The following is a 21872-nucleotide window of genomic DNA, read 5'->3' as shown; positions in this document are numbered from 1 at the left end:
TCTATGCCTACCAGCCAGAGGAAGAAAACTCATAATTCACAGGGATTGGATAGAATACTCAGGAAATTCTTGCCTCAGTAGTCTGGAGTAGTCTCACCCAAAAATCATGAAACAAGACCTGAATGGATCAACTTATTTCTAAGTAACTTAACTGAATCTCAGAATAATGCTAAGAAGTTTTATAGGAATACAAAAATGTCCATTAACCAAAAATGTAAAATTCATACATCCAGTATGAAGGAATGAATGAATGAATGAATGAATGAATCATTCTGACATCCAATCAATGATTTCCAGACCCATGAAGAAGCATAATGGACACAAATCATAATGAGGGAAATAATAATAACGTAATATTAATTTTATAATCTATTAGATGTTAAAATGAGCAGATAAGGACATTAAAATACTTAATATAATTGTATCCCATATGTTCAAAAGGTTAAGTAGTGTAATGGAAGAAGAAATCAAAAGGATGCAGATTGAAGTTCTTGAGCAAAAAGTTACAATACCTAAGATAAAAAATACTCAGCATATTAAATACAGCATATTAAATATGGCTGAATAAGAGGTTAGTCAACTGAATATAAGCTATTCAAAATAAAATACACAGACAAAATTGAAAATGAAAAGAGCATCTGTGAGTTGCAGGACGACTTACACTGGGCCAAAATACAATGCATTGGAGTCTGTGAAGAAGGTGGCGGGGGGACAAACCAATTTGAATAAATAATGATCAAAGTTGTCCAAATTTGATTAAGACTATAAAATGTAGACTCATGGTGCTCATATTTATGAATTGGAAGACTCAATACAGTTAGGGTATCATATCTTCCCATCTTGGTCTATGGGTGCAACCCGATCTCAAATACCAGACAGGCTCTCTTGCAGATATTGGCAAACTTATTCTAAAGTTAATACAGAAAGACAAAAGACCCAGAATAACCAACACAATACTAAATAAGGACAAAGTCAGAAACTGACACTATCCAACTTTAAGACTCATTATAAAGTCATGATAATCAAGACAGCCTGCTATTAGTGGGAGAATATGCAGATTAATGGAACAGAAGAGAGAGCACGGAAATAGGCCCACACAAATACACTCAACTAATCTTTGAAAGGGAGCAAAGGCAATTCAACTGTGAAAAGGTAGTTTTCAAACATTTCAACTTCCACAGAAATGAGCTCAATGGAGCTCAATGGGGATCATAAACCTATATGTCAGAAGCAAAAATAAAACTAGAAGAAAATTTTGGAGAAAATTTAGATCTTGAGTTTGGTGAAAAATCTATAGATACCACATCAAAAATAAGATCCACAGATGGGGAAGAGATATTTGTAAAACATATATTTGATTAATGAACTGTATTTAAAAATATACAAAATTCTTAAACTCAACAATAAGAAAAAAAACCCCAATTAAAAAATGCAAAAGACCTGAACAGATGTCTCACTATTTCCTCAGAAGATGTATGGATGGCAAGTAAGCATAGCAAAGATACTCAGGGTCTTTAGAGAATTGCAAATTAGCACAACAATGCAATACAACTATGCTCTTACTAGAGTGACTGAAATCCGGAAAACTGACAATAAAGTTCCTGACGGGGATGTGGAGCAACAGGAACTCTCATTTATTGCTGGTAGAATGCAAAATGGTATAGTCACTTTGAAAGACTGTTTGACTATTTCCTCAGAAGATAAGCATAATCTTAGCAGATGATCCAGCAATCACACTCCTGGATGTTTATTCAAATGAGCTGAAAACTTGTGTCCACACAAAATACTGCATGTGAATGTTGGTAGTAGCTTATTAATCATTGCCCCAAACTGAAAGCAACCAAGAAGTCCTTCAACAGTGAAAGGATAAACAAAAGTGGCCTATCCAAACAATGGAGTATTATATAGCAATAAAAAGGAAGGAGCTAATAGGCCATGAAAATCATAGGATGAATCTTAAATGTGTATTGCCAAGTGAGAGAAGCCAGACTGAAACGGCTACATAATGATACCAAGTATACGACATTCTTGAAAAGGCAAAGCTCTTGGTAGTTACCAGGGAGTTGGAGGAAGAGTAGGAGAGGGTAGATAGATGAAGCATAGTAGACCTTTGTTAAGGGCAAGAAACCATTTTGTACTGTATTATTTATAATTATGTATACATGACCCTATGTATTTGTCAGAAGCCACAGAACTCATAGACCCTTTTAGCACAGAGTTAACCCTACTGTGTGCAAATTTTTAAAAAAATCACATAGGAGGGTAGGACTACCTGGATGGAATGCAAAATATGACAAAACAATTATCTATATTAGAAAAATACGAAAAACCTTATTTAAGAGGGGTAAAAAAGGTTCTGAACTAAGTAACTTTGGATATGAGTAGCATCTGGAAGACTAAAGGAATAGTACCTAATCACTGTAATTTAGTTGATAAAGGTGTTTTCCATGGGAGTACAGGTTAAAAATTGTGATACTACTCTAAAGGCATATTGAAATTGGACAATTATGGGAGCGCCTGGGTGGCTCAGTGGGTTAAAGCTTCTGCCTTCGGCTCAGGTCATGATCTCAGGGTCCTGGGATCGAGCCCTGCATTGGGCTCTCTGCTCAGTGGGGAGCCTGTTTCTCCCTCTCTCTCTGCCTGCCTCTCTGCCTACTTGTGACCTCTCTGTCAAATAAATAAATAAAATATTAAAAAAAAATTGAACAATTACATAAATGAAGGTGGAGGGCAGTCAAATTTCTCATTGCTGGAATGGCATTTTACAGGTAAGAAGGAGAAGGAGGCTAAAATAACCCATATGGTAATAGATTGAAGTTGGAGACATCACTATGAAATCATATTTAGCTTAATATAGATACAAATAAATTGACACAGAAATATGTATAGATATCTGGATATACACAGGTTAGTATATACATGTATATTTCCTTGCTCTTTCAGTACAAGGGCCTAGAAGTAAGGATATCAGTAAAAATAAGCATGCTTAGGACCTAGATCTGGGTTTCTAATACCCTTCCTTAGTAAAAGGAACCAAGGCTTTTTAAAGAAATAGCTAATTCTAAGACAGGGCAAGAAATACAGAAAATGAGCTTAGAGAATCCTATGATGCCAGAAATTAAGAAAGTGCCAAAATATGCATGTATACACACACAAATACACAAAATATTGGAAGTATGTAAAAAAAAAACAAACCACAGGATCCAGTTGAAAAGGTGCTAGTAATAGAAGCTTTTTCATCCAAAGATGGAACAGTTTGAGCAACAAAGTAGCATGGTATTGGATTATAGACCAATATAGGACATAAATATCCATGAGTCCATATAATGGATTAAATAAATAAATTAGAAGAATAGATGAATCTGTCACGTAGAACAATTCCAAGTGGTTTATACAGAAATCGTCCTTGCAAGCGGGTGGAGTATATGCCCCAATCGAGTGTGTGCTGCACATAGTGACTTCCTTCCAAAGAGAAAAGGAGAAAGGATGAGAAAGAAGAGGAATCTGACAATGGGGGAAATCTGACACTTCCTCCCCCAAGTGATTGAGGTCAACATCATCAATGCTAAGTCACATTAATTGTACGCACTCTTGATATGATGCCATAAAAATGGCACTTTATAGTCTTCCTCTCAAAAAGTCCTAATTCTAGTTTAATCATGAAAAAAAAAAAAAAAACAACAGACAAATCCCATTAGAGGGCCATTGTACAAAATAGTTGGCCTGTTATCAAAATAGCTGACCAATATCCTTAAAACTGATAAAATAATAAAAAAATAAGGAAAGTCTGAGTAACTGTCACAGGGAAAATGATCCTAAGGAGGCCTGGATAGTAAATGTACTGTGGTATCCTGATGGGATCCTAGAACACAGAACATTAGGTAAAAATGAAGGATGTCTGAATAAGATATGAACTTTTAGGTAATGATAATATACCAGTATGGGTTTATTAATTATAACAAATGGACCAAACTAATGTAAGATGCTAATAATAGGGGAACCTGGGTATAGAGGGTAAATGGATACTTTCTGTACTATCTTTGTAATTTTTCTGTAAGTCCAAAATGATTTTTATATTAAAGTTTATTAAAAATACTTAATAAATATTAAATATTTTAAATATTTTCAAATAATATTTTAAAAAGCAAAATTTTTAAATTGTTAAACACCCCGCACTCACTGTATAATACTTATTATTATTTTTACTTTTATTTCATTTTTCCAATGCTCCAAGATTCATTGTTTATGTACCACATCCAGTGCTCCATGCAACACGCGCCTTTGTTAATACACACCACCAGGCTCATCTATCCCCCCCCGAAAAATCCTCAATTTGTTTCTCAGAATCCACAGTCTCTCATGATTCACTCCCTCTCCGATTTTTCCCACTTCACTTCTCCTTTCCTTCTCCTAATGGCTTCCATGTTATTCCTTATGTTCCACAAGTAAGTGGAACCATATCATAATTGACTTTCTCTGCTTGACTTATTTCATTCAGTGTAATCTCCTCCAGTCCCATCTATGTTGATATAAAAGTTGAGTATTCATCCTTTCTGATGGCTGAGTAATATTCCATTGTATATATGGACCACATCTTCTTTATCCATTCGTCTGTTGAAGAGCATCTTGGCTCTTTTCACAGTTTGGCGATTGTGGACATTGCTTTGCTACTATGAACATTGGGGTACTTCTTTTCATTACATCTGTATCTTTGGGGTAAATACCCAGTAATGTAATTGCAGGGTCATAGGGTAGTTCTGTTTGTAATTTTTTGAGGAATCTCCACATTGTTTTCCAGAGTGGCTATACCAACTTGGATTCCCACCAACAGAGTAAGAGGGTTCCCCTTTCTTCACATCCTCTCCAACACTTGTTGTTTATTGTCTTGTTGATTTTGGCCATTCTGTCTGGTGTAAGGTGGTATCCCAATGTGGTTTTGATTTGAATTTCCCTGATGGCTAGTGATGATGAACGTTTTTTCATGTGTCTGCCAGCCATTTGTATGTCTTCTTTGGAGAAGTGTCTGTTCATGTCTTCTGCCCATTTTTTGACATGATTATCTGTGTTTTGAGTGTTGAGTTTGAGGAGTTCTTTATAGATCTTGGATATCAGCCCTTTGTCTGTAGTCATTTGTGAATATCTTCACCCATTCTATGGGTTGCCTCTTTGTTTTATTAACTGTTTCCTTTGCTGTGCAGAAGCTTTTGACCTTGATGAAGTCCCAAAAGTTCATTTTTGCTTTTGTTTCCTTTTGCCTTTGGAGACGTCTCTTGAAAGAATTTCCTGTGACCAATGTTGAAGACGTTACTGCATATGTTCTCCTCTAGGATTTTGATGGATTCCTGTCTCACGTTGAGGTCTTTCATCCATTTTGAGTTTATCTTTGTGTATGGTTTTAATACACATTTTAATCAGAATATCTAAAATCTTAAATACTTTCTATTAAAAACTAAATTATATTTCATCTAAAATACTGTTGAATGATGCAAACTATACACATATAATAGATGCGTATGTATAATATATGAATACATAGTATATCTGTTTACACACACATGCCTTACATATAGTATGAACAGTATACATAGTTACATATATAATTTGTTTAGGTAGGCAAGAATTACAAATTTTCTTTAATAATATTGAGGGAAAAAAGGAAGTAAAGCTACAGTGCCACATAGGAAACATGCATATTTTTCACTATTTTATTTTTTCTGAAGAGAGAATCCAGTGTTGCCTATAATTGTTATCTTTATTTGCCAATTAAGTCTTTATTATGGAAAGGTTGTGTCAGGTGCAATGTTAAAGAAAGAGTGCACTGCCAGAGCTTTGGGTGTTTGCAAAGTTACAAAACTCAACATGTGTCTTTTTGTCAAAGTCGTCACTTAACACAATTTGTAACATAGTGATTAAAAGAAAAAATAAAATAGTAGCACTTAGGGCAATAAGAAGTCACTTATGAAAAGTGTATTTATGTTCTATAACGTTAAGTCCCTTCACTGAAAATGCTATACAAAGTAACAGTAAATACCATGAATAAAATACTAACTCATTAAAGGTTCAACCCCAACAGTGACAATAATGAATATTTTTGTATGTTTACTGGTTGTAGCATAGAAAACATCGTTTATATTCAATATAAATATATTTGGCAAGGGGCTTTTGGCAAAAATTTTATTGTCTCATAAATAGCTGTTCTGGGATGAGTTTTAGTGGTTGGTTGTGTGTTGGGGGGTGATTCCCCAATTCCCCACACCAACAAGCAATTGTCAGGATAACAGAAATTTCAACTCAATTCTGACACCATCCACTGAGAGATCACATCAGATTACACAGGTTAAGGGCTTGGTTATTAAGACCGCCCTCCATCCCCCAACATTACCTGTACTTCTGACCCAGTGGCTGTAAATCAGAGGTGCCCACAACCCCCTCCCTGGGTTTGATTATTTTATTAGATGGTTCACACAACTCAGAGAAACCGTTTGTTTAATAGATTACTGGTTTCTTCTAAAATGATGTAATTCCGGAACACCAGATAGAAGAGATGCATCGAGCAAGGAATGGGGAAAAGGGTGCGAAGCTTCCAGGTCCTCTAAAGACATACCACTCTCCTTAAATCTCTACACTCTGTGTGTTCACCAAACTGGACGCTCTCCAGACACAATTACATGGGCATGATTAATTAAATCGCTTGCCACTGGCAACAGAACTCAATCTCTAGCTCTTGGTCCTCCCCAGGAGTGGGTACGCAGAGAGGTATTGAAAGTTCCAACCCTCTAATCACATAGTTGGTTCTCCTGGGGGTCGGTTGCCCATTCTTAAGTTACCTAAGAGTTTTCCAAAGGTCACTTCATTAGTGTAACAAAGACACATTTATCACCCTCTATCAGGAAATTCCAAGGGTTTTAGGAGCTGCAAGCCAGAAACTGCTGAAGAATACCAAATATAACATGAGAAATACATTTGGCCATTTGAATGACCAAGTATGTATTTCCTATAATCCACAATGTTGCACTTCAAGTATATTTTAGTTTTAAAAAGTATCTATTTGGGGGGCCTGTGTGTGAATGGCGCAATGGGTTAAGTGACTTGACTCTTGGTTTCTGTTCAGGTGATGATCTCAGGGTTGTGAGATCAAGCCCCACATTGGGCTCTGCCCTTAGTGTGGAGTCTGTTAGGACCATATTTCCCTTTCCTCTTGCCCCTGCTTGGGCTAGCACATGCCCACCCCTCTCTCTCTCAGATAAGCAAATCTTAAAAAACAAAACAAAACAAATCTATTTTGAATGGTGACATCAACAAGATTGCAGAATAGGGAGCCTAGACCCTCCCTGAAATCCAGAAAAAAAGCAGAAGCGATTGAGGCACGGGAGAAAACAACTGTTAGACAAATAAAAGAAACAAAGGCATCTTGATTGCTGTCTAGTCTTTTGATGTGACTTTGTTCCGCTCTGGCCTGAAGGTCTTTTTCTAATCTAAAGTACAATCCAGGAGCCTCCTTGAACAATGTGGGGGGACATACAGTTCTCTGGCAAGTTGTATCAAGAGGAAATGGAAAGCCTTATTTTATAAATTCTAACATTTTGATTTGATTTATAATGCTTTCTCAGGCAGGGCCTGGCCCATAATATGCACATGCCAAACCCTTAGCACGAGCAGTTGTGTTTATCTTAATCGGTGGAAAATATAACCACAATGCATGCACAGGGAGAAGTGATTCGCGGCATCTGAGTCAGCAGTACAGTGATGTGCAAAATTAGGGCTCTATGCTTTCCTGATTTTCCCCATTCAGACTGATTTTTTTTTTTTTCCTGACATTAAGCACCATCTGGTGGGGATGGAGAAAAGCAGCACAGGTCAGGGGGTCTTAGTGACCAACTCCTTCCTGCCACTATTGGGTCATGTCCCTCTGGCAAGTCCCAATTCCCTTGCTCATTGGATTTCTCCTCTGTGCAAAGTGAACTGTGGAGTACAATGATCACCGGACAACACCGGTTGTGCAGCTCCAAGGGCTTTCACTTTATGGCACTGCTTCGGCATTGAGGTTGATCGTTTACTTATCCTTGGGCGCAGATGAGGAAACAGAAGCAGAGGTGACCTGTAGCTTGCCCAAGAGCTTGTGCTCGTTGGTGGTGTAGCTGGGGCGGACATTGAACCTGGGCTGCCAGATTCCAGCATTGCCTGCTCAAACCACTACTCTGAACCGTCAGAACGCAGAGATCTAAAGACCAGTAAGGAAATGAGGGCCCACTCAGTGCTAGGTACTCTGTACTCATCATACATTATATCACAGTGGCTCTTTCAGTCATTATTCTCTTCTTTTTTTTTTTTTTTAAGATTTTATTTATTTATTTGACAGACAAATCACAAGTAGGCAGAGAGGCAGGCAGAGAGAGAGGATGGGAAGCAGGCTCCCTGCTGAGCAGAGAATCCTTTGCAGGGCTCGATCCCAGGACTTTGGGATCATGACCTGAGCGGAAGGCAGAGGCTTTAACCCACTGAGCCACCCAGGCGTCCTTCTTTTCTTTTTTTTTTTAAAGAAATCAAAGACCAGGGAAATGGAGTCACTTAATGAGAACCATACTGAAAGCTGAATTCAGATCTAGCCTCCTCTGTTTGCAAAGTCCACATTCTCTCCCTTGCTTCACATTGTCCGGGCAGTCTCTCCCCTGTGTGGTCATCAGGCAGGGACAGGTGTTGTGGAGGCTTGAAATGCTGTGGTCTTCCCCCCAGGGCCAGCCCCCACCTCATTCTCTAGCTACAGGCCGCCCATACAGAAAAGCCATCATTAATGGCTGCTGTGATCATTTATGCTTTGTCCTAAAGAAGTTATTATTGGCATGAAAGGTTCGGTTATTTTTCATTTATGTGTACTGATCCTTTTAAAGTGCATTCTCTAATTTGTTTTATGGGAACAACTATGTATACATTTTTAATAGGAAGACAACTTTTCTCTTCTGGAGAGCCCGGGAATCTGTTCCTCAGTGTGGAGTCCTTGAAAGTCAGGATTTTAGAGCGTGGCAGTCCAGAATGCCAGCCCATCCTTCTCGCTTCCTCACTCACTGTGAGCACTCTGGACATATGGCTTCACTTCCCGGATTTTCAGTCTCTGTGCTATACAGATGTAATCATAATTCCCCCAAAGATTGCTATAATAATTTAATTAGATAACAAATGACACATAGTATGTGTTCAATAAAATATAATCCCCTTCAGGAATTACCTGACATAAATTGGCAACTTTTATCTGCTTTTGCTTAATATATAATATTGGAAAATAACAAAATCAGGGATGTAGGCCTAGGAATAAAAGTAAACACCCAAACAGTGACCTTTCTTTTCCCTGCTGGGTTTTTTCTACCCCCACCCCCTTTTTTTTTTCTTACCTAGGGCCTCTAGTTTTAACCACCACTGCCAGGTCAGGGAGGAGGTGTCCTCTGATGCGTGGGGTGGTAAGTCCCAGGGTAAGAACAGGAAAATTGGAGTCAGAAAAACAAAGTCCAGTCACTGGTACTTTACTTAACTAACTCTATGACCTCTACAAATTATTTACATTCTCTGTTCTTGTTTTCTTATCTGTAAAGTAGGAAAAGAAAAAAAAATACCTCTTCTGCTTTGTTTATAGGCAAGAGCCAAATGTATTTGTTTAGCTTTATGGCTAGGCAGGAGAATGCGTCTGTCCTTTTGCTCCTTATTTCATTCATTCCACAGCAAGGGTACTGCTGCTACAGGCTTATGCGTCTTCTGATTTGTAATCACCGAGAGAGGCTTGAGAAATCTAGATTCCTACAAAATTTAGCACATTATCAGTTAGATAGCTTTGCATTTATTTTAATGAGATTATCCTCTGTGATACCATGTGATCCATTTATTCTGTGATAGTAACCCCATCACTTAAATATTTTAATATTCTGTTCGAGAGATAGCAGTATTCATGAATCAGCCATTAGGAGAGTAATTTTTCCTAAGTCGGTGAGCTTCTGAATTCAACTTTATTCCTCTCTCCTTTAGAGCATTTGAATTATATCTTTCCATTGTTTAGGTTTGGGGTGTGTGTGCCTGTGTGTGTGTGGGGGGCGTCCTCTTCAGTATCCCATCATTCTTCATTTCGGGCCTTTAGGGAATTGTTATTAAAGAATTTGTAGAATTCAGCTGCCTATTCACAGCATGATGTATTCATCAAAATAAATCCATCCAAAACGTTCAATTTGGGGATTTGGCCTCCTGATGCACTAAAATAAGAAATGTTAATTTCTTGCAGACTATTACCAGATGATTTTAAATATCTGCCAAACAGGAATGTCTGTTTCCTTGGGAGGAATTTCCATAATAAAATCCTGGCACCGTCGCTGAAGAGGATAGTTTTATATAAACAGAGAAAAACAACAGCAAGTATTTTCCCCGAGGACAGTTTTAGCTACAATTTACCAATACGGCTTAGTTATTTCTGTCTTCTTCTATGCTTTTGTTTTGAAACATAACGCAGTTTTACCTGGACGCCCTCCCGGATATTCAGGAATGAGCTCAGTGTGTTGACTGGCTCCGCTAAAGGCAAGACCTCCAGAAAATCGGGAGGCTCCACCACCTCACTCCTTCCCCCAGCCACATCTCCAGAGGGGAGAAAGGGTTAAGGACTGTTGGAGAATAGCGGGGCAGGGAGGGAGCCCCGAGGAGGCCCGGGAGCAGCAGGCCCCGCCGGCAGGTGCAGCTTCCAACAGTGGCCGCAGCGCACGGTGGGCTCGGAGTGCCCCAGTGAATTTGGAGGAGGGACCGCGGCCACAGTCGGGGACCGCCGCGGCGAGGAGTGGGCGTGGCCTCATCGCTGTGGATGCTTGTTAGGAAAGATGCTGGGAGCCTTTCACTGAGGAGTCAGGGCTGTGTGTGTGGTGTGTGTGTCTGTGTGTGTGCCGGTGTGTGTGTGTCTGTGTGTGTCTGTGAGAGAGAGAGAGAGAGAGAGAGAGAGGAGAGGAGGGAAGGAAGGAGATCGACTGAGAGACCCAGAGGTGCTGAAGACCCAGGCAGCGCTGGGAGAGCCACTCAGGATCTTTTGGGGGAACCCAACAAATGTGAACATGGGGTCTATCACCGGAGCCGTCCTCAAGACGCTACTTCTGTTATCTACTCAAAACTGGAACAGGGTCATAGCTGGGAATTCCTGTAAGTATATACAGCAAATGATTTTAAAACTTGCACGGGTGGTGGTGGTGGGGGGCTCTCTGCAAAACTTTAATTCTGTTTTTTTAATCATTATTATTTGCAACTGAAATTGCTGCAAAGCATATTGCTATAAATGAGCCTCACTTAAAAATCTTGCAAATATGACTGGCTTTACACATGTCTTTCCTCCTGATCTGGTCAAAATATGCAAAGTGTCATTTCCTTTCTTTTTTGACCATAAGCAAGCAGGCTCTTATCCTCCCGTCTTTGAATATTCATTGAGAGAGCTCAAGTTCTAGTAAAACATTAAATTAGCATCTTAACCAGGGAATAGCCTGTGAATGTCTTCATTTCTTCCTTCTTAAGGATTACTGAATTTTATTGGAATTATGTGTATCAGGAAAACAACTGGCAGACTTTACCTTATGCTGCATTAGCTTGGATTTCTGAAGTTTGCATTGGCAGACTTAATAGCTGGCTGCATCTTTAAATAACTGAAATGCACTGCAGAATTCAGGAGCAAAACTGGCAGAGGTGAACCCCAGAATTAAGAACCTTGCCCTCACTCCTGAAGAATGAGATTTGAGTACTCTTGAAAGAGGGGGCTTCATCCCTACATTTTGCTTAAGGAAAAATGTTTACGTGATTTTTCAAAAGTATGAATTCTTAAAAGCACTATTTTTAACTTCATGCATTTATGATCGGATATTGTCAGTTAATTGATTCGGGGAAGATTTATCAAGACCTTATTTCTTGTTTAAGTATCATTCAATATAATTTGGCATTACTCCCTCCATCCACGTTTTATTAGAGATAGAAAAGTTTTAAAAGTTGTATTTGGGTTAAAATCCCCAAATGGGAGGTTTCCTCCCTCTTTGACGAATGATAAATAAGCCCTGCAAATTCAACTTTTTACCTCTTTCTCTGATTTAAAAAGAAAAGCTCATTTGCTTTCCCAGAAGGGGCTATGAGGCCTGTTCAGGAATTGATGTTGCTCCTGCCGTATAACCAGGGTTAGGTTTGGGGCTACAAATAAGCCAGTAATCAGGCATTTGCTCCCTTGCATCCCTTGAGCACACTAAAGTACTTTGATGTGGGAAAAACATGATGACTGACCCTCTGGCACAAGTCAGATGTCCATTTACACCGCACGGGCTCCTGTGATTTCAGGCTCATAGACTGGCATGGTGTATCCATCACTCTGCAAGAAGAGAACACCCCCCAGATGCTGCACTGTGTTTCAGACTCAGTTTTCATTTGGTTGTATAAGAATTCCATGAGGCAAGAAAATTTACCTGTTTCCACCTGGTCAGAATCTTGGAAGGCTGTAATGGTAGCTTTTGACAAGCATCGCAACAAACAAACAAACAAACAACAGCTAGACAGACACACACACCACACCCACGCACACAAAGTTTTGTTGAGAAGGCTTAAGTAATTCATCGTCCAACTACAGAAGTTCAACAAAAAAGGAAGGCACTAGAGGTCACTCTTACAATGGAAAGCACATCGCTTGAAGCATCCTTCCCTTCAGAAAAGCAGAGCTGAAGTCTGGCCTAGACACAGTCGTGTCTTATCAAGGCACTGCCTGTATTTGCGTTAATAATATATGAATATGATTGATATCTGTTTGATTGATAGTTGTTTACCTTTGTTTGCTTGGAGTCCAATAAAAGGCAGATAGACACTAAATAGCTTTCATTTGTAATAGATCTTTTTAGTGAAGGGCAGAGGAGCTGCTGAGACCTGGGAGAGCAGAATATTCAGGAGTGCTGGGCCTCTGGCTGACACTTTAAATTTCAACCCTGGTTCTATATTCTCTCAGCTTTGGTTTGTTTGTGAAGTGGTTTAATGCTCTTCTGAATATTTGAAAAACTGAAAAAACCTATAAAATTTTAAATTATTAGGAATTACTTAAAAATTGGAGTTCTTGGTTACCATATATATTGAGTTGACAGTTGTTAGAGTGTCAAAATGCAATTAAGTGCCCTCATCTAATTAAAATTGTATTTAATAATTTCTTGTTAACATCATTTCATATGATTTGCAATAATACATATGAGAAAAATTTCATTTCCCAATTTTTGTTTTATTCTTTAGCTCTTAGTGGTTTTTTTAATTTTTAATTTTTGGATGAAAACAAGGTCTACTTACTAACAAGGCGCTTCGTATGTTTTATCTTGTTTGGAAGAACAAGTGTATATGTTTACCAGCAAGGCTGGGATTCGGTGTATGGACAAGTGACCATCAACCAGCATAAGTATTTTTATTTTTTGTATTTATTTTTTCAGCATAAGCATTATAAAGTCTTAGAGTAACACCAATAATTCTTCTGGACAAGACTTTATATTAAAACATGAATCAATCTTGAATACCAATGTTAAAGTCAGAGAGAATTGAATATAAATAAATAAAATTAAAGGTCAGTGTCCTAGGTGAATACAAAGACGTTCTCCCTTTATTTACAGCTGATTCACCAAGAGCAGATCTGTTCTCCACTGAGTCAGCCCAAGACCACCCAAGGCTGTCAGTGTGAAAGCTTTCATGGGACAGCACTCTAAACCAGGAACAGCTCAGGGATTAGGTGCACTGTAATTTGAATGTTAGTTGAGCAAAATTAATCAACATGGTAACTTTACATTGGAAGGATTCTGTGCAAATAAACACATGTCCGTATACATGTTCATGTGTACGTGCATGTAAATATACATATATAAATCTGTGTAAACCACCAGATGCACGTGCTCATGCATATTTGGTGACTCTGCTCACTCCTCACCTGTCTACAGATGAGATATGTTGAATGGACCCCATCCTTTGCCAACTAGCGCCCTACTGGACATTTCAAAAGCAGTGAACCAGCCCCAGGTTTTTCCCCTTTGTTCTGGTCAAGACAAACATGCTGTTATGTTGAGGTGTTCCTTTCATGGAAGTTTAGGACAGTTCCTTCTGGAAGAGCTTGCTCTGTGATACGTTGCACAGACTGTTGTTGGTTTCTTCACTTGCTTCCAAGAGACATGAATTGTGAGAAGGGAGATATCTATTTTTATAATTACTCTTATGGACCCACGGTTTCTTGCTCAACATGAAGGTGTTTTGGGAAAAGTTGACTCACCACAAAAGAAGGAACAGGTGTATGGACTAAGGCAAGTAAGAGTCTTGCTGTTGTTTTTACTCTCGCAGATCATGTGATGAAGGCTTCCTGGCATCCTACTGAGTCTTCTCTGAAAATATTTAATGCTCACCAAGTAGCTTTTGAATGACTTAATTAGAAGTTAAATTCTTTCTTTTATCTAACTGAAAAAAAGGCTTATCTGATATCTGCTCTGACAGAAGCATGGGAAGGATATGTGAAAAATCAGCAATAGATGAAGGTAATTGCTTGAGTGGATCGTCACTCTTGTGGGCCCTGGGCTCCAATGTGAAACGCAACTGGACAGATTCCCAAATTGTTAAAACTCAATCTTGCAATTCTTTCCTGAAGCTTCCTACTTTTCCTCCTTCTCCCAAGAATTTCTGCCCATGGCAAAAAACAACTAGACTGTAATAGTAGAATACTGATGAACTATAATGATATGATACAATGCATGAATAGGTGACCTTTGGACACACAGGTGAGCTTGCGCTTTGACTCACTTTTCTAACAGTGACACTTTTCTAACAGTGACACTCTTCTTCAGTTTAGTGCCTTCTCCCCACTTCCGACTGTGTGCATCCCAAATAATTTCCGATTAGGGCCGTCTCCAGCTCTGGGGATGACACAACTCATACCTAACATGGGGCTCAAAAATAGGACTTTCACAGGGCTCACTCTTAGTAATAAACATTACTGTCTTCTAAAATTTTGGAAATTGTATCAGATATCAACAGTTCCTTTAAGGGACCCAATCTTTTTAATTTTTTTTTTAATTTTAATTTTTTTTTAAAGATTTTATTTGTTTATCAGACAGAGATCACAAGTAGGCAGAGAGGCAGGCAGAGAGAGAAGGGTGGAAGCAGGCTCCCCGCGGAGCAGAGAACCTGATGCGGACTCTATCCCAGGACTCTGGGATCATGACCTGAGCGGAAGGCAGAGGCCTCAACCCACTGAGCTACCCAGGCGCCCCAAGGGACCCAATCTTTATATCAAGATTGAATTAATTTACCTCTTCAGGGAAAACAGTTAGTAGAATTGCATAACATCAATTGTAAGATAATGCAATATTTAACTCAGAGGCTGGCCAAATATGGCCCACTACCTTGTTTTGTAGAGCCGGTGAGCTGAGAGTTATTTTTCTATTTTTAAATGGTTTGAAAAAAAGTTTTAAAAAATGGAAAAAAATTAAAAGAATTCTTTGCAGCACAAAAAAAATTAAATGAAATTTGAATTTCGGTCATCCGTTCCTCTCATTAGTAGACCTGTGTGGCAAAAATTTGTATGCATTATTATTATATTTACATCTTATCAACAAAATTTTCTTAAAATTGATCTCTCTCTCTTGATATGAAGACCTTCATAATATTCTTAAGTATCTGGCTTTTATAGGAAAACACCCACGGATTTAAATAACATACAATATAATGTTGACACATGAGTAATATATAAATTATACTGCTATGATAAAATTTAGTCTTAATTATTTAGCTCAGAAATACATACTTGTGGAATTGTGGTACTGAAAGTAATTACTAGGAGGGGTAACAGAACAGACCTTCAAATTAATATCTTCCTCATATGTTTCTTCTTAAAGACTTTATTGTTCAGAAATATTATTTCAGTAGGTGTGAATTACTTGTAACTATTTGTAAAGCTTCAGCAGTTTTGGCTGCTAAAGGGGCACCTTCAATCTCAAGTAATCCTGTTAATATAAGAAGTTCAATAAAGTGTGTAAGTAATTGCATCTCAGATATTTCTTATGAAAATTCTGTTGTTATTTTATACTTTCATGAGTGTAAATTATCCCATTCCATACGAATCAGAAACTTGCATTTGGAATCACTGATTGTATGAGGGAGATGATCTTACTGGGAGAGTATTCTCGTCCCTATGACATTTACAGTAGCAGCTTCCTACAAACTCTGAAATTGGCGAACTTTCTAGAATAAGTTAAAAAAGTAGACTTTCATTTAAGCACTGCCCACTGAGAATTCATAATAACTAGGCAGGTGCCTTTCACCTACTCATGCCAACATAATTAATTTTTATGTAAATGTCTTGTCCATTTGGAATTGTATTTCCTTTTCATTTTCAAGAACTGATCATTGGCCTCATTTTATTTACACTACTTGTTTAATGTGGGTTTTTTAAAAGTTTAAGTTAAAAATATGATGGAATATAACATTTTACATGTTCTTTTCATCGAAATTCCATGGTAACTTTTTTCCCCGAAGTAAATGGTCATGTGTTAACATACTTTATTTTTCATAATTCTGTTAATTTTAATGGCTCAGCTCTAATGAAGATTTCTGTCTTATCAAAAAACCAACTTCCAAATCCAAAGACAGCCAAGGATTGTCTCGTAGAGCTCACTGAAATGTGACTTTCTCTGGGTGTCAACAGGAACTGTAGTGGGGTTCATGACTGTCCACTGTGAACAGATGATGAGGGTCAGGGACACCTGCCATTACATGGCTCTGAGTCTTTTACAACAGAATATCAGTTTTGCTTTATAAATATCTGTATTTCTCAAGTTGATACCCTATTTAGAAATTGAATGGCTTTTACTTCAGATAAATCAGTATTAGGGCCTTAATATTGTCAACTAATGAATCCCACAACCTTTAGGTTGCCAGTTAGTAAGTTTATCTGAGTCCTCCAGTCTCCTTTTAAAATCTCTTTCTTTCCTTCTTAGTGATTGAAAGTTCACAGACCTGCCCAGCCCCTGAAATCAGTAGAAAGAGTAGTGAAAGCTTATCCAACATTGTTATGTTCATCCCAGACACGCATATTCAGATAGGTAGTGAATATCTCTGGTGAAATATTAAATAATGCAGGCTTTGATCTGATTTTTTCCGCGGGCTGGTGTTTCAATTCTAGCTTAGCTTAACTTTTAAAAATTTTTATTGATTCAGGAATTTTGTCCTCCATAACCTTTTTAGTATTTGTTGAGATTGAATCATTGCTGTTTTTCAAGACAAGTATGATGGCGAAGGGGAGAACTGTCGCAGAGTATTTGCTTAAAATAGGACGTGTTTCGAGAACGAACGACATTCATGTGGTGAAATGAGCTGTGTTGTGGCCGTGGTGGAACGAACGCTCACAGAATTTACGGATAATTGTCTTAATGGGTATCTCACTTAGAAACTTTTAGAAATACCCTTTAATAAGCAGATCTTTAAAAACAGGTCTCGAATTGTAGGATTAAATGCTAAGGTCACTTAAAAAGGAAAATCTCAGAAAGAGAAATAAGTGCCCCAAACTAAATGCAGACAAAAACTTTGGAACTTTAGGAGACCATGTGACTATCACTGAAAGTCTTTCCTTTTTTTTTTTTTCTTGGTAATCAAGGTTGTAATTTATTTTTATAATTGAGATATTTATATCCCTCTTACATTGGCATTTAAGGAATATGTTAAATTATTTTTTTGAAATTCAGTTAGCCGACATGTAGCCCATCACTAGTTTCAGATGCAGAGTTCAACAATTCAGCAGTTGCATGTAATACCCCATGCTCGTCACATCACATGAAATTGATGTGAAAGGACTTTCTAAGAATGTCCTTCTTAAAGGTAGAATGAATTCATCAAAAATTAACTAAATAATCTTAAATGAAATTATTTACCCTGGAGATTAATATTGTAATTTGAAGGCGTTGAGAGTTTAGTATATGTGCTGCCGAAGCGAGCACTGAAGGCGTTGAGAGTTTAAAAAAAGATTTAAAATTTCTTAATAGTTTACCCATAACTCTAAATTATAGTAAATTGTACTTCTAAATAATGGAGGTGTCATTGACCATTGGATTATCTTCTTGACTGCTTCTTTGGGTGAAACTCTGGTGCCTAAGGTTTCAACACTCAAATTTCTTCAGTGAGTTCTAGAGCTGTAGTTGCTTCCTGTTTCCTGTGTTCGAGTTGTTATACATGTGTGTATGTATGAATGTGTAGTTTTTTATTTGCCTTCTAGAACCAACATTCCTTGTTTGTAGTCTTTGAATTTAGACCCTCTACAAAGTTGATTGCCCCAGGTCCATGTAGTAAAGACCAAATCTGATACGCTACCTCACAAGTAAAGCTATTTTTTCCCCAGTTGATTTCTGGACGATAAAGTTTTTGTCAGAATGTTTTTGCTAAGGTGTTCAGGTACATGAACTATTATGCACCATGTACACTATTATGTAATGGTAAGGAATGTACATGTAAAATCTGTTACAAAGTATCATTGTTTCCATTCTTTTGAGGAAAATTGATATTTGGAAGAGGAAGAGTATGTGTTTGGTTGGTTTGTTTGTTTTTTCCCCCTCCAATGAATTTTTGTCATGGTTCACAGAAAAGTGGTACTCTGGTAATAAAAGCAAAGATAAAGCATAACAGGAGGTAAAAGTGGGTCTGTTTATGTTACAGTTAATGAGTCATTCCAATGTAATAATTGGGAAAGTGAGTGAAGCTTGAAAACATTTGACATTTTAAGTAGTTTAAAATTAGTAACTATAAAAGTTTTTAATGCTATAAGTATTTAATAGAGCAGTGATGAAATTTACCTCTAAGGTGTTTAAATCACAAAAGAAAAAAATGGTATGATCTGTATCAGTTGGCTATAGCTCTAATTACTTTTTTTATTAAGTACCTCTCATTACTTGGCAGTGCTCTAGAATAAGATATTATGTGCTTCTAAATCATAAAAGACATATTTGTTTCTGTAACCATTTTTCCCCCCACTGGCAATTATGGTACTTACAACTGAGGTCATAGGTTGATATTAGTTTAGAAACAGCATGTAAATATATAAATTCACCTGCCTTCCTAAATTGCATTTATTTTATAGTTTCAAAGCAAACTATAACCTATAATCTTATCACTGACTTACTCTGCAGTTATAACCTATATAGAGAGATTTTTAAAAAAAAAAATGCCCTTTGAATAAGGGCGCTGAATAAGGGCTTTTTGGACTTGGTCACCAGTCTTGGAGTTGGTAGATGCCTGGGTGACACCAAATGGATATCTGAACTGAATGGCTCACAGCTGAGAGCCCCACAGTTTGCTATCAACCTGACCTTTGCTGTATCAGACCCAAGAGAGAGATTTTGGGGAACATTTGAGAAAGTTAAATTTCCCTCTGGGCTAATAGTTGTGCTGTAAGAGATTGAATATCTATCTATCTTTAAGATATCTTTAGTTTTCAAAGATAATGATACATATCTATCTTCTTTTAAACAATTTTTAATTAAAGATTTTATTTATTTGAAAGAGGGAGAGAGCAAGTATGAGCAGGGAGGAGGGGCAGAGGAAGAAACAAACTCCCCAGTGAGCAGGGAGCCCAACACAGGGCTCGATTCCAGGGTTCTGAGATCATGACCGGAGCCAAAGGCAGATGCTTAACCAACTGTGCTAGCCAGGTGTCCCATGTTTGTCTTTTAAAATCAGATCAGCAGATAGCCAAAGAGAAGGAAGGAGCTAAATTGAAACTGGTCTGTAGGGGAAATGAGTTGCTGAGATGAAACTGTCATATTGTGTGTGTGTGTGTGTGTGTGTGTGTGTGTGTGTGTGTGTGTGTGACACACACTCCCATGCATATGTTGGAAGATACTGTTGGTGGAAATTGGGAACAGTCCATATTGGCAGAGAAATGGAGAACATTGTCCCTGGGTGACACATTTTTAATTAAGTAGTGTTGGAATATAGAATAAGATTATTTCTAGTTGCTACCATACCAGAATAATCTCTAGTATAGTTTTAAAAAACAGTATATGGGGGGCACCTGGGTGGCTCAGTTGGTTAAGCGACTGCCTCCAGCTCAGGTCATGATCCCACAGTCCTGGAATCAACCCCCACATTAGGCTCCCCCTGCTCAGAGGGGAGCCTGCTTCTCCCTTTCCTTCTACCTGCCACTGCCCTGCTTGTGCTCATGTGCTCTCTCTCTCTCTCTCTCAAATAAATAAATAAAATAAAATAAAAACAAAACAGTATGTGGGATTAAAATTTAGCAAGAGGTTTTTCTGGATTCAATTTAAACTCCTCCCAAACGGAGGGGTAATATTGCCATTTTATGATCCCAAAGTGCTTTATTTTTTAGGATATGACATGGAGATCTCAGGGACTCCAGCATTTAACTCAACTTCTAGCTAATCTTTCTGAACATGACAATGAAGGCAGAAAATGGCGGGAGAGATTTTGGCTTAAACACCGCTAGATACATTGAAGCAGAATGTAACTCTCGAAGACAATGCAGTAAAGGCACCGGCACCAAGAGAAGGGCATATTATAGACAAAGCTTAACGTTGCTCACCTCATTCGCTTTTATCTCTCAATTTTGGCTGATATTGAACAAAAAGAATCTATCTCCAAGGCGGGAAGCTGCATGAAAGCTTAGCGATCCTCATAAATAAGGATTTATAATACATATTTACATTTGCCATGTTTTAGATGCTTAGGACTTAATTAAATGAACATTGCTGAAATAAAAACAATTCTGTCTTAAGTGGTGGTGAGGGAATTCTGTGCAAGGTTATAAAGCTGCTCAGATAGGCTCTTTGGTTCCATTGTGTATATGATTCTGTGCTTATTTGAAGTGTGCTTTAACATGGAGCCTGTGTTGTAATCCTGTTAGGAAAACGTCAGGTGCCTGTAAAATGTCATAGCGCAATCTTTTAAGTATCATAAGATGTGTAGCCTTTCCTCATACAAACGAAAGAGAGGACGCTTTGGGAAAGGAAGCAGGATATGGTTAAGAAAGCGACGAGCAAGCACTGAAGATAACATGTGGTTTCCTAAACACACAGCATCCTATAGGACCTAATCTCCAAACAGAACACAGTGAAATAAAATATTTCATAGTCAAATACCTATTAGAGAAATGGAAAAAGTAGGCTCATAAAAATCTGATGTGGAGTTTTAGGTACTAAGAATAAAACGATGATCACAATGATTTGCTATGCTTGACATATAAAACTGAGCCATTTGCTGGTGTGGCTTTGTAAATGACCACATTCGTTTCTTGAAAGCCTTGCTATGTGCTTGCCTATGGAACGGTTTCTTTCCATCTCTCTCTATTTAGATACATAGTTGCAACATGCTATAGACTGGCATGGAAAGAATGTATGTGTAGTATATGTAGTGGTATTAATCACTGAAACATTCTCTAGAGAAGATGCTGGCAGTTCTCTGATTTTCTGAGTTAGCAGAATAGAGCCTTGATCATTTTCCTTTTTTCCTTCTTCCGGATACGGGGATGATCGGGCTGTGGCATCTGTCATCTTCGGGATTGCCAGGGTTGATTTGGCTGGTAGGACCGCCGCGGCAGCTGTCTCCTTCCCTCATGACTTCCTGTGACTTCCATTCCTTCCATTTCACATCATGCATGATTTTTAAATACTACATGTATTATTGTATTTTTAGGTGAGCCTGCCATAATGCATTGATATGTTTCATCAGTTTTTAAGGTTTTATCTAAAAAGAAGGTAACTCCTGCCATGTATCTCTATCTCATTGTTAGGTGCTTTCAGTAATAAGTTCAGCCTTATTAGCATAGCAAGCGAGTATCTTCCTCCTCTGTATTTGCTGATGGCTCCACCTCTGTCTCC

General features: G+C 38.0%; 1 protein-coding gene across 2 annotated transcripts in view; it reads left to right on the top strand.

Annotated features, from left to right (window-relative positions):
• The first annotated feature begins 10752 nt into the window (after positions 1-10752).
• Positions 10753-21872, top strand: part of CNTNAP4 (contactin associated protein family member 4) — a 260192-nt gene continuing 249072 nt past the window's right edge. Inside the window, exon 1 of one of the 2 annotated variants that reach the window (XM_045989410.1) lies at positions 10753-11157. In XM_045989410.1, the coding sequence (XP_045845366.1) occupies positions 11073-11157 (85 nt within the window). In that variant the 5' untranslated portion in view covers positions 10753-11072. The remainder of the gene's footprint in view (positions 11158-21872) is intronic. The other variant, XM_045989411.1, reaches the window with a different exon arrangement.

Source organism: Meles meles, chromosome 19, assembly GCF_922984935.1.
Source record: "Meles meles chromosome 19, mMelMel3.1 paternal haplotype, whole genome shotgun sequence".
NCBI lineage: Eukaryota > Metazoa > Chordata > Mammalia > Carnivora > Mustelidae > Meles > Meles meles.
Note: the sequence above shows the minus strand (reverse complement) of the source record. Positions and strands in the feature narration are given on the sequence as shown.